Raw genomic sequence first — 12,273 nt, forward strand, 5'->3', positions numbered from 1 at the left:
CTTAGTATTTTCATAAGTGTTCTGTTCAAACATGACACCTGTATTTAATGACAAAATGAACACACTGAAAGGAGATGTGCTTTGTAAGTAAAGTGCAGTTCAAATGTTGGCAGTGCTCTCAGCAACTTTGCCATTAAATGAACAGTTTTTCAATGTTCTCGGTTCATGTCCTGCTCGTTGTTGAAAAAAGTTACATAAAAGTTAATAACTAACGTCATTAAAAAATGCTATTTGTCATAAAATAAATAAATAAATAAATTGCAGACGCAGCAGCAACACGACACAGCGGCGGCTGTCCACCCTCCCATGCGGCCCACCACCACAGCTTAAAAAAATCCAACAGGAAACCCTGAACCAATCTTTTGTTTTTTCTAATATCACATCTAAAAATTATAAACCTAAGGAGATGAAGTCTTTGAGGAGGGATTGCCATTTTCACACTGAGAAGCTTATGATAATGTGGTCAAAAATATATATACTCCTCCCCAATTACGGGTTGGCTGTGTGACTAACGAATGTCGTTGGTACGCACAACGTACAGATTGTACGCAATTCTTGTAGCCTGCGAAGCCTGCATGGAACGCACAGTCAGTATGTTTTTTGCTAGTTTGACGGATGTCTGACTTACAACTTACGTGCGTTGACTGTACGAATGAAGCGAGAGCCGTACGTCCGAGTAGCCTCAGTTTTTGTGCGTGGAACGCACATCCGACTTGCATGTTGTACGCTGGGTGCGTATGGGGGGGAAAAAAAAACTCGGCACTAAAAATTGCATGGCCAGAAAAAACGTACAGTATATCCAGTTGTGGCCTAGACATAATAATCCTTTCTTTTTTATGGTAGGCTTCGTCTCCCTTTCCACAACTAACAAAATGCAACTAATTTTTCACACAAAAATGATATCAATAAACTGCCATAGGTTTAAAAATCCTTTATCGCTCGGGAAAGACACACGTAAATGTGCAAACAATGGCTGTCTTCAGCTAATAAGAGGCATTTAGACTTAAGATGTCCGATTTCACTGTAGATGTCTGGTACTCTCTGTAGTGGAGTAAAACCTCCACTTGCTTATACTGTATGAGGAAACAGTAACTTTATATTTCTGTGTGGTTTGTGTGCATCCTATGTATTTATATTTTGACTGACAGGACTTATAGAAGTGGTTCCTGAGGCAGTGACCCTGGGCAAGATTCAGCAGGAGTGGGGTCTGGGCGGGACCCTTCGACAAGACACCTTGGAGAAGTGGTTCCACATGTGGAACAAAACAAAGGAGGACTATGAAAAGGTGATCACAGCCCCCCAATCAGTCAGTTATGTGGACCACCAGTACTGATCATTAATCTGTGCTGCTGTTTGCTTATGTTTTCAGGCTGTGATGAACTTCATTCACTCGTGTGCAGGTTGGTGCGTGGCCACCTTCATCCTGGGGATCTGCGACCGCCACAACGACAACATCATGCTGAAGCACAGCGGGCACATGTTCCACATAGACTTTGGCAAGATCATGGGCAATGCACAGAAGATTGCAAACTTCAAAAGGCACGTTTCATGTCACTTTAAGACTCTGGTTTCAAGTCTAATACTGTATCGCAGTCACGTTTTCCCTCTTTTTCTTGTCACAATGGTAGAGACCGGTCACCGTTCATCTTCACATCGGAGATGCAGCACTTTATCACGGGCGGCGGGCAGAAGCCTCAGCGCTTGCATCGCTTTGTGGAACTCTGTTGCGAGGCTTATAACATCATCAGACGGCGATCTGCCCTCATACTAAGCGTTCTGGAGCGGGTAAGGCCAATTGAACATCGTCATTTTAAACCAGGGGTGTTCAGACTTTAGCCTGGAGGCTTAATTTTTAGTTGATACTAATAGAGACCTCCTAACACGTGCCCATTTTACTTACACGGCTGACGTTTTGATCCTTGAGTAGGTGTGTATGCGTCACTGCTCTCCAGGTATGCATTTTGCTGCTTTCACTCTCTGCGCATAACATGACGTGCTCATCTTGACGCAAACTGTTGTGATTGGTGGGTAGGTAAGAACATTATTTCCTGTGCTAATAGGGCTCGTTGAGAGGGCAGACAACTCCCGTGAAACCCTCCTCCTCCATTTTTGGGTCAACATTAATGATAAAAAAAAGACTGCTATAACGCATTGATTAGTGTCTTCTCTTTCATTACCATTGTTCAGAGTTGACATCATGTCAGGGCCGCGACTCCTTAGTTATTGGCTTGCAACACATTGTAGAAAAACAAACAGCAAAAATGGGAAAAATAGAGCACTAGGCATAATGTAAAGACAAAACGTTATGTTGATATTAATGACGAAAAGCTTTGTCCTTAATGTCTTTTTGCCTTTTTGCAAAATAATAAAAATGTATTCTTTCATCTTGGCACATTGTGTATTGCAAGTACATCTTTTCTTCTCACGGCCCGCAGCTCATTATTTTACTGGCACGCAGCAATTCAAATTAGCACTGTTAGGATAAAACGTTGAACTGTTGAATGTTACAAGATTTTACCGTAATTTCCAGACTATAGATTGTACCGGTATATAAGCCGCACCCGCTCAGTTTTGTACATGTACAGTATAGGCTAGATCTGTCTATAAGCCGCAGGTGTCCACGTCAAAACATGGGATATTTAGTAGACAGAATGATGTTTTAAACTTATGAGTGTTTTTCCCCAAAGAGCACCAAACAATGCATGTATTATGGCTAGCCATTTAGCTTGAGCTATCCTCTTCATCACACAGTAGTCCAGCCTTTTGAAACCTGTTGGTGATAGTGGACGGTTGGCGAGCAGTCCAAACAGAAGTTGTAGTAATTGGACACTTGATCAAATTTACTCAGGATGTGTCAGATCTGAAGCTGCACTCTAAGCATTATGGGAAATGTATTTTTAGCCATAAATTAGGCACATCACTGTACAGGTATAAGCTGCAGGATTCAAAGCATGATTTTAAAAAAAGTAGGGGCTTATACACCGCAAATTACGGTACACTTAGAACATAATATTTGATTTGATGACTTTAACACACTTCTTTGTATATTTTCACCTACATTGGGTTTGGTTTAGTGTGTTTAGTGTGTTTAAGAAACAAAGTTACCTGTCTGCTCTTCTGGCCCTTAGTGGAAAAGATTTGGACACCCCTGCAGTACGGTTCCCGTAAACATATGTTGGCACCTAAATGTCTCAGGAGGCATCTTCTTACATACTACTTCCAGGCACATCAGCGCCTGGTGGAAGTTGGTTCTTTTGTGGTGGTTACTTCATTTGCATGTGAAGCATGCAAATTATGTAAAAAGCTATGTCTGCGTTTATATAGGAAAGCCATTGTCTTAGATTGCCCTCGGCTCTCTGTATCTGACCTTTTTTGCAAATTGCGCAAGTTATTTGTCTTTATTTCACTTCTCAATTTTAGCTAGGCTATATATTTTTCCCCCCCAACAGTAGTTTTAGCCTAATACTGCCTGCTTACAATGATCAAAAGAACACATTGTCCTTGGCGGAGTTGACAAAACCTCACTTTCATTCATGGCGTGTGTTGTCTGCAGATGATCAGTGCCGGAATGCCAGAACTGAAGGATTCTAATGACCTGCAGTACGTCCAAAACAACCTCAGACCTCACGACACAGACCTGGAAGCCACATCCTACTTTACAAAGTAATCGAATACACTAAAACACACACACACACAACCCAAAAAATCAGGGAGTTTGACATTTGAGTAGAGGCTAAATGTTAGCAGGCCTTAGACGTTTGTCCTCCCCTCTTGGCGATTTACAATCACATATTAACTTGTGTTGATCTCGTGTTCATCGTATCACTGCTTCTGTAGCCAACCATACTTTGGCATGTCGCTGCACATTAGCAGTAAAACATAGACATAAACATATAAAAATGGGGAGCTTTCTTACAGTGGCACATGTACCTGCATTATCGCGCATTTAGAAATCAACCGACTTATGGTGAATCTGATGTTTTCTGCGGAAAAAACTGTCTACAGTAATCCCTTGTTTATTGCGGTTGATTGGTTCCAGATGCAACTGTGATAAGTGAATTTCCGCGAAGTAGGATTTGTTGTTTTAGAAATGTAATATTTTCATAGAGCATAGAAAACCTGTTTTTGACATTATTAGAGCCCTCTAGACATTAAATAACACCTCTATAGACACCTTTACCCTTCTATAAGACAATACAGCAGACATAATAACATAAAATAAGCCATTTAAGACCGGTGTGTGTTGCTGTAAATGTGTTCCGGTTCTCAGAGAGCTGAGTGTGAGGACGGACAGGAAGTGACACCGTGGGCTCAGAGTTGAGTTTTACCTTGGCGTGAGTTATGGTCTCAACAGCAGCCCATGTTAGGGATTATTGTGCCTGTTGTGAGATCATTCAAACATGCAATAAAATCCTGTTGTTCCCGCGATGAAGTCTGGTGCTTGTGTATCTCACCCAACATTGCAGTAACATTACTGATACCTAATGACCAGTGCAGAATACTACATATCATCGCAGCGTCTTTGCATGAATGCCTTATATTTGTGCTTTAGTTTGTTTAGCCATTTTTATGCTTAGAAATGCTTGATTCAGGCATGAAAAATACATAATGTGCTTAAATATGCATACTCAGCCACAAAACAGCATAATTTATGAATCCATTTTTGACAAACCGTGAGAGTGAAGCCATGAAATTTGAAGCCCAAAGTGGCGAGGGATAACTACTGTATTTGTTTTAAAAAAGAAAAAAAAAAGGCCAAATATCTGCAAATTTGCGCGTTGTTGCTGATGCTGAATCATGGGGGATCCACTGTAAACCATACCGTATACCAATAATCCTACTGTTCCTTCCCGGGCGACATGGCATGGCCCGCCACGTTGTGTGAATGAGCACCTTGAAGAATAAATGGCCCATTTATTATTCACACAGCACACATGTTGTGGACAAATCTTATGACTTTATTTTCACTACTGAATACTAAATTGTGTGAATAATCTGGTGATTGGTCCTCTGGAGGAAGTGGAGGAAGTGGGGGAGAGAAGGATGTTTGCTTAGCTGACATCCATCATGGACATGGCATTCATACCGACCGCTGTCAGGCTCTACAACACCTGCACCACCTGAACCATGTTGTAGTCACTATGTCACTGCATTCTTTACTTGCGTATCTTGCTTGCTGCTGTAACAAGTGAATTTCCCCGCTGTGGGATTAATAAAGTACAATACAATACAATATGATGCATATTAAGCTGCTGCATTTATTTCATAGGAAGATCAAGGAGAGCATGGGTTCTGTTGCGGCCAAATTAAACTTCCTAACACACAGCATGGCCCAAGGGAAGAAACAAGGACCGCAAATCAGTGATGGCGTTCCTGCTCCCAGCACCAATATTCAGGATGCTGTCATCCATGACCACAGCATCAAGGGCAAAGTTGTGGTGAGGCTGCACAAGTTTTGTGTTCCTCTCTCCTGTCTTTATTATGACCATCATACATCAGCACCGTTGCCTATTTTTGTTTGGCAGATCTATTATCTGAGAGTGACTATTGATGATGGCTATGTGTATAGTGAAATGACATTTGAGGACTTTGAAATGATCCACAAGCAGCTTCAGAAACACTTTATAGAGTCCACTCTGCCTCAGTGAGTCAAGACACACATCTCCACCTGTCTCACCAGAACAAATACTGAGCTTTTTATTTCCCCTTCTAGGTTCCCTTGCTGGTATATGATGTCATTCACACCAAACAGGAAAGTGTCTCAGTTGAATAAATACCTGAAACAACTTTTTGAAGGACCTTGCAAGGGAGTATGTTGTGCTGATATTCTCTCTTGGTGCTCTCCTTAGTAGTATTACAAGCAAAACTCTTTTCTTTCAGAATGAATTTGTGTGCAGCTTGTTTTTGGATGGACCCAAGAGAGAGATTCAAGGAAATGTGGCAACAGGTCATTTTCTACTTTTAAACACAGCACACACAACAATACAGTAGGATACCTGCATCAATAATTGTCTTTACAAAGATAATATTGGTAATGGGGATGCGCTGATCAGGGTTTTGTTACGCTGCCGATTCCGATAACGATCCTCCATGAGTGAAATCGGCCGATTCCGATTGCGAGCACAACAATTAAAGGAATAGGCACCTGGTCTCGTGAGCCCAGTTCTGCTCGGATTTCGGTGAGGAGCAAATTAGTTCCGGTTAGTTGGTGGGGCTTAAGTAAAGAGTTTGGCTCCGTCATACGAATGGAGAGAAAATAACGCAGAGCGACTAAGAGATCTGACTTTTTTGTCAGCAATTTATTTTAAGTCAAACTCTTGACTTAAATGACCGCAGCAACTACGTTCCTCCTGATGACGACACTGGAAACATTTCACATAAATAAAACAAATACTCCAGTGTAAGTCATAGAAACAAGTGACATTTATTTTAAACATTTTGTCTCAAAATAGTCATAAAAAAATCACAATATGTTTAAATTCATGAATGAGAAGTGCACATTTCAATGTAGTAAGCAAAGTGCAAAGTTTGAAACTAATACAATCAGTGAAATCATCAACTGGGCTCCTTCAGCACTGCTCTTCTGCTTGCTGCTTGCATAAACACTGATTCTGATCCTTACTCTCCTCGCATAATCAGCGCCCTACGGTCATTGCAAATTGCCTGTTTACAATCTGAAGGCAAAACTTGGCAATAATTCCAGGCAGCAGACATACTGAGCAAGCTTGCTGCTCTGTGGAGCACGCGTCACGGTTTGATGAGACCATCACCAACCCAATACGAGTATGGTCAGACATCAATAAAAACGATGTCAACAAACTGCCATAGCTTCAAACTGCCATAGCCAGATGTAAATGTGTAAACAATGGCTGTTTTTGTTTTGTCAACAACCGCTTATGTCGACATCGGCCAATCTGAGGGATGTTGACTCACCTTCTGCTGTATGTTTAAAAAAAAAAAAGTGATCTGATTTGAAGGAGTAACATGAGTTTGTATGTTGACTCTATTACAGAAGACTGTCCTCAAATCCAGCTGTACATTTCTTACACTGACCGTAAGCTCTCGGTTTTGGTGAAACACCTCAAGAACATTGTAAGTGAATAACACCGAAAGAAACACTTCAAGGGATAGTTAAGATAAAAGGAAAACTGCACTTTTTAAATAATTTGGCTCATCATCCACAATTCTTATGAGACATGAACATGTCTTTCTCTTTTATGCGTGTTCTAAAAACAGCTAAAAAAGACGCAGCTAAAAATAACACTTAGTAAAACGTAATGGGAAACAATATGAACGTTCTGAAAAAAACACCATTTACATATGACCTTCATATTAACCAAGCTACAGCGACATTATGATTTATTATTAACATTGTTACGCCAAAGAACTACATTACTTGCATAGTGACACCTTGCCACACCACACCGGCTAGCTGCTAGCGACTAGCTTCACCACGCACTTGCCCACAGCGCCGCGCTCACAACGCCTCAGGCCACTCCCAAAAAGGTAACGCTGCATGCTGGAGCTGCCACTACTGCTGCTGTGCTTTTGTTTTTGAGTTTGGAAACGTTAACTCTAGGTGTAGCGTTTTTTTATATAGACCTAATCAAAATCTTAAGACCAGTTGAAAAATTGATAGAATTAGCATTTTGCACATTTGGATCTTAATGAGGTAGAGCTACAATATGCAAAAACAAGAAGGGGGAGTGACAAAAGAGCACTTTGAAAAAGTAATTTATTGAAAACAACAAACTGAAATAGGCTGTTTATCAGCTGATCAAAAGTTTAAGACCATCGCTCAAAAAAATTAAACACTCTCCAAACCAGAACAAAAAGTAGGACACAGTAAAGTAGCACCACCGTTCTTGTTTATCACTTCAAAAACTGCTTTCGGCACTTGACTTTTTTGTTCCATAATGCTCAGGATCTTTCAAAAAATGCAGAATGACTGATTTACTGCTCCCAACCTCAGCAGCAATGGCATGCTGCGAGAGGCCTTGCTCATGCAGCTCCATAATCCCACCATGTTCAAATAGAAAAAGCTTCTTAGCTTTAGCCATCAGGAGGGCATGGCTGTGTGAATGCCTGACAGAAAATGAACATTTTCAGCAGATTTTGGCTTTTATAGCCTGTGGTCTTAAACTTTCGATCAGGTTTTTTTTTTTTTTTTAATTACAAGTTCCAAATGTTTTTTGTTTCATTCCCCCTTCTTGTTTTTGCATATTGTAGCTCTTAAAACCTCATTAAAATCCAAATGTGCAAAATGCAAATTCTGGCAATTTTTCAACTGGTCTTAACATTTTGATCAGGAGTGTATGTTGCTACGTGATATCAATGCGCTCATGAAGGAAGTTCCGGTAATGCTTTGGTAAGGACCAAAATACTGTAAGTATTACATGTTAACATGAATGTGCCCATTATTACATGGTTACAGCATGTATATAAAACCATAAAACCTTGCTGGAGGTGTTTTTTTTTTTTTTATAGCGGTCTTGGTAGGCGCATAGGTGTGTCCCGTTACGTGCAGCAAAATTCCATTTAATGTGCAGTTTTCCTTGACATCCCCATCAGCAGTGCAGTGCATCAACAGTGACGTTCCTCCCCAATTCGTTCTCTGAGCCAAGTTGCGGTCTGTTTTTGGTGATGAGGTAGCCCCAGCTAGTTGGTGTTTTGCTTCTCAGGGCAGTATTGCGTTCAAAAGAGTAATACATTTGCATCACAAAACTGTTGCAACCCCATCTGACAAAGTTCGTCATCAGTGTATTCCTGTTCAGACACTGTAGGTATCCCTTTGGCTTTGTGCTAAAAGGAATGTCACCATCGCTTGTTTCGTAGTCAGACATGTTTACTTTCAATCTCCCAGCAGTAAACTCTGTGAAACAAATAATGGAAACTTTTTTTTGGGAAACGATTTTGAGATGCAAATGTATTACTCTTTTGACCACATATTGTTTTGAGAAGCAAAAAACTTTACTTATGTGAACCCACTAACTCGCCGGGACTACTTTCCTCAACACCAAAAACCAACCACAACTCTGCTCACGTGACCAAGTAGGGGGTAAGTCACCATTGATGCACGACACTGCTGATGGGGATGTCATACAACTTGATGTCCAAAAAATCCCAACTCTCCCTTGCACATTCTTTCTAGTCTGTTTCTAAGACCTACTTATTACAGAAGACTGCCAACGGCTCTAATCCCGACGCCTACGTGGTCACATGTCTGAGACCAGACCCCCAAGGGCAATCCAAGAGGAAGACTAAAGTAGTGCGAAATCATGACAACCCCACCTTCAATGAACTGGTATAACTCTTATTCCTGCAAAGAAACTTTGGACACAATTTGGACATGTTCACTGTGTGAGGTCTACTTGCTTCTGTTGCCAATTTGAAAAAGTATCCATACCCATTTTCACATTATGACCATAAACATGAATATATCATACTGGGATTTTATGTGAAGGACCGACACAAAGCAGCATAAAATTTTTAAGTGGGAGGAAAATGATACATGATTTTCAATTTTTTTTTTACAAAATGGATGCAGCATTTTCAGTAGAAATCCCGTGTGAATGCTGAAGCTGAATGGAAACGTATTGAAAGCTATTCACCGACTGAGGAACGAACCAGCAACCATAAGGCTGGGAAACGACCACTGTACGACCTGAGCCGTGTCCTTGTGTACGTTACTGTACACAGCAGCACGATAGCATGACTAGCAGAATGTTACAGCAATTGAAAACGTAAAATGATGTCAGCCAGTAGAGGGCGCCAAACTTAGTCGCAGATTACAGAATAAGAGCACTGTTCAATCCATCATCCGGAAATGGAAAGAGGATGGACTCGGTCATTCATTGAAACTCGGCCAGAGCAAGGAGAGCACTGATCAGGGATACAATCTGGCCTTAATGGAAGAGTGACAAAAAAAGCCATAAGTCTCGTTTCATGTTGCCAGAAGCCATGTAGGTGACTCAGCAAACGTGAAAGAAAGGTGCTCTGGTCAGATGAGACCAAAATTGAACTTTTTGGCCTGAATGTGTGGAGGAAAACTCACACTGCACATCGCTGTGAGAGCACCATCCCCACTGTCAAAACATGGTGGTGGCAGCATTGTGTGTGTGTCTGGTGGTTTTCTTCAGCAGTGACAAAGAGAATGGAGCCAAATGCACAGCAATCTTGGAAGAAAACCTGTTGGGAGTTTGCAAAAGACTCTAGACCGGAGCGGCGGTCCAACTTCCAGCAGTAAAACGACCCAAAGCTAAAATGTGTAGCAACAAAACATTCATGTGTTAGAATGTCCCAGTCAAAGTCTAGACCTAAATCCAACAGAGAATCTGTGATAACGTGATCTGAAAACTGCCATTCACAAACACCATCAGTCTGACTGAGATGGAGCTGTTTTGCAAAGAAGAATGAGCGAGAATGATGTGCAAAGCTGGTAGACAACCCAAAAGACCTGCAACTGAGATTGTGCAACCGCATTTCGTTGCAAAGTATTGACTTGGGCAATGCTTTTGCACAATACATTTTGGGGGCTGAATACTTCGACGAAGTAAGTAGAAGGGCCACATTGGGAAAAAAAATCTAACATTTTGAGAATAAAATCGTAAATTTCAGAGAATAAAGTCTTGCAATATTACATGTCATGTGTCAAAGGAAAAATAGAGCGTAGCTCTTTAGTCAGGAAGGAAACTTTCCTCTTGCTACAGGCAAGCTTTTATTTATAACGTGGCAGCAAAACAGAGCAGTTGAGCATTTCGCATTTAGATTAGCATGTCCAGACCTTCTCACATCGGCCATCCTTACCCCACCTGCCACCTCAACATCCCCACGGCCAAAGGTCACATACTGTACAGTATGTTCCCCCAACATAAGGTTGTTTTTTTCCTCGCAAATGTATGACTTTATTCTCGTAAATATGACTCTGCTCAAAATCTCAGATTTGTTTCAATGTGGCCGTAATACCCCGTCGTAGAATACACTTTTGAACACACACATTGCACTTTTCAGTTTTACATTTGTAAAAAAAAATGTTTTCTAAGTGTGCCACTTTGTGTTTGTGCTTCTCATAAAATCCCAGTAAGTTATGTTTATGTTTGTGGTGATAACATGACAAAATGTGGAAAAGTTATGAATACATTTTCAAGCCTATGTAGACAATTCTAACTGTATTTAGTGTTTTCAGAGTGACAAGCTATACACTGGCTACTCAAAGTATATCCATGCTTCATTTCTATAGTACATGGAGTACATACTTTACTGTATGCCTATACATTCACAACGCTGCACAGATGGGGTAAGTAATGGAGAAACTAGACAGAAAGCGCACATGGCCACTGTAAATACAAGTCATTTAAAACCACAATAAGGATAATTAATCACACATTTGGAAAAACCTTCAAAGAATAGAACTGAAATATAAGTCTTGGTGAGTTTACATGAAGAATTTCGCCTCAAATCGTGTGTCCATTCTTGTGAACATTTCCAAAAATGTGCGTGCTTTTTGCAGTTGGAGTACGCTAATGTTCCCCTGCTGTACGGCATGGTGCTGGAAGTGAGCGTGAAGAGCAAAAAGACTTTTGTGGCTGCAACAAACATCAAACTGGAGGAGGAGCTGCTCAATAAGGAGACCTGGTTTACGCTTAGAAACTGTGCAATCTAACCTGAGATGCACTGAAGCCCTGCTCCCAGAAGGGGGTGCAATCACAATGAGAAACACCTTTTACTTGCTTCCGAACCACAATCACGTCTGAAATGCGGTGTGGATGGAGGGTTCGGATGAAGTTACAAAGCCGAATGACCGCCTCAGGTAAATGCATTGCATTTGAAATGCGGCGAGTCACGGCACTGATGTTGAAATGAAAGCTACACGTTGGAAATGTTTTTGTGATTTGTTCTCATTTTGTGGCTTTGGGCTGGAGAAGACATTTGATTTATTTTCCTTCCATTGTCAGTTGTGGAAATAAATGAATGTTCCCCTTGCACCAAGCAGGGCGCACGAAGGCATGCTTGGGTTTTATGTGGAACAGCTCACACGGAACCCCGACTTCAGCACAACAAACACCAAATCCAGCAGAAACGGTCTAAAATCTTGGTGTTATAAAGTGTTCTAGCTGCCACATTCCCTGTAGATGTAATTGCTCAGTGTTCCAATACGTTGTATCCACATACTATTAGAACAAACTCATGGATGATTACGGAAGCTGTGCTGTAATGTAAAGATGTTTGCGGCCTAGACAGTGCGTTTGTGACTACCATGTGCTCCACTGTGCT

General features: G+C 41.1%; 1 protein-coding gene across 9 annotated transcripts in view; it reads left to right on the plus strand.

The window, feature by feature from the left end:
• pik3c2g (phosphatidylinositol-4-phosphate 3-kinase catalytic subunit type 2 gamma) overlaps nucleotides 1–12,002 on the plus strand; it is a 35,044-nt gene extending 23,042 nt beyond the window's left edge. For 5 of the 9 annotated variants that reach the window (XM_054776416.1, XM_054776419.1, XM_054776417.1 and 2 more), the window contains 10 exons: nucleotides 1,149–1,285; nucleotides 1,370–1,539; nucleotides 1,629–1,785; nucleotides 3,554–3,663; nucleotides 5,270–5,644; nucleotides 5,714–5,810; nucleotides 5,881–5,947; nucleotides 7,013–7,092; nucleotides 9,152–9,304; nucleotides 11,510–12,002. In XM_054776416.1, the coding sequence (XP_054632391.1) occupies nucleotides 1,149–1,285; nucleotides 1,370–1,539; nucleotides 1,629–1,785; nucleotides 3,554–3,663; nucleotides 5,270–5,644; nucleotides 5,714–5,810; nucleotides 5,881–5,947; nucleotides 7,013–7,092; nucleotides 9,152–9,304; nucleotides 11,510–11,662 (1,499 nt within the window). In that variant the 3' untranslated portion in view covers nucleotides 11,663–12,002. Of the gene's footprint in view, nucleotides 1–1,148; nucleotides 1,286–1,369; nucleotides 1,540–1,628; nucleotides 1,786–3,553; nucleotides 3,664–5,269; nucleotides 5,645–5,713; nucleotides 5,811–5,880; nucleotides 5,948–7,012; nucleotides 7,093–9,151; nucleotides 9,305–11,509 lie in introns of those variants that run through there. The other 4 variants (XM_054776421.1, XM_054776422.1, XM_054776420.1 and 1 more) reach the window with 4 other exon arrangements.
• The last annotated feature ends 271 nt before the right edge of the window (nucleotides 12,003–12,273 follow it).

The sequence above is a fragment of the Dunckerocampus dactyliophorus genome, chromosome 5 (genome assembly GCF_027744805.1).
Source record: "Dunckerocampus dactyliophorus isolate RoL2022-P2 chromosome 5, RoL_Ddac_1.1, whole genome shotgun sequence".
Taxonomy (NCBI): Eukaryota; Metazoa; Chordata; class Actinopteri; order Syngnathiformes; family Syngnathidae; genus Dunckerocampus; species Dunckerocampus dactyliophorus.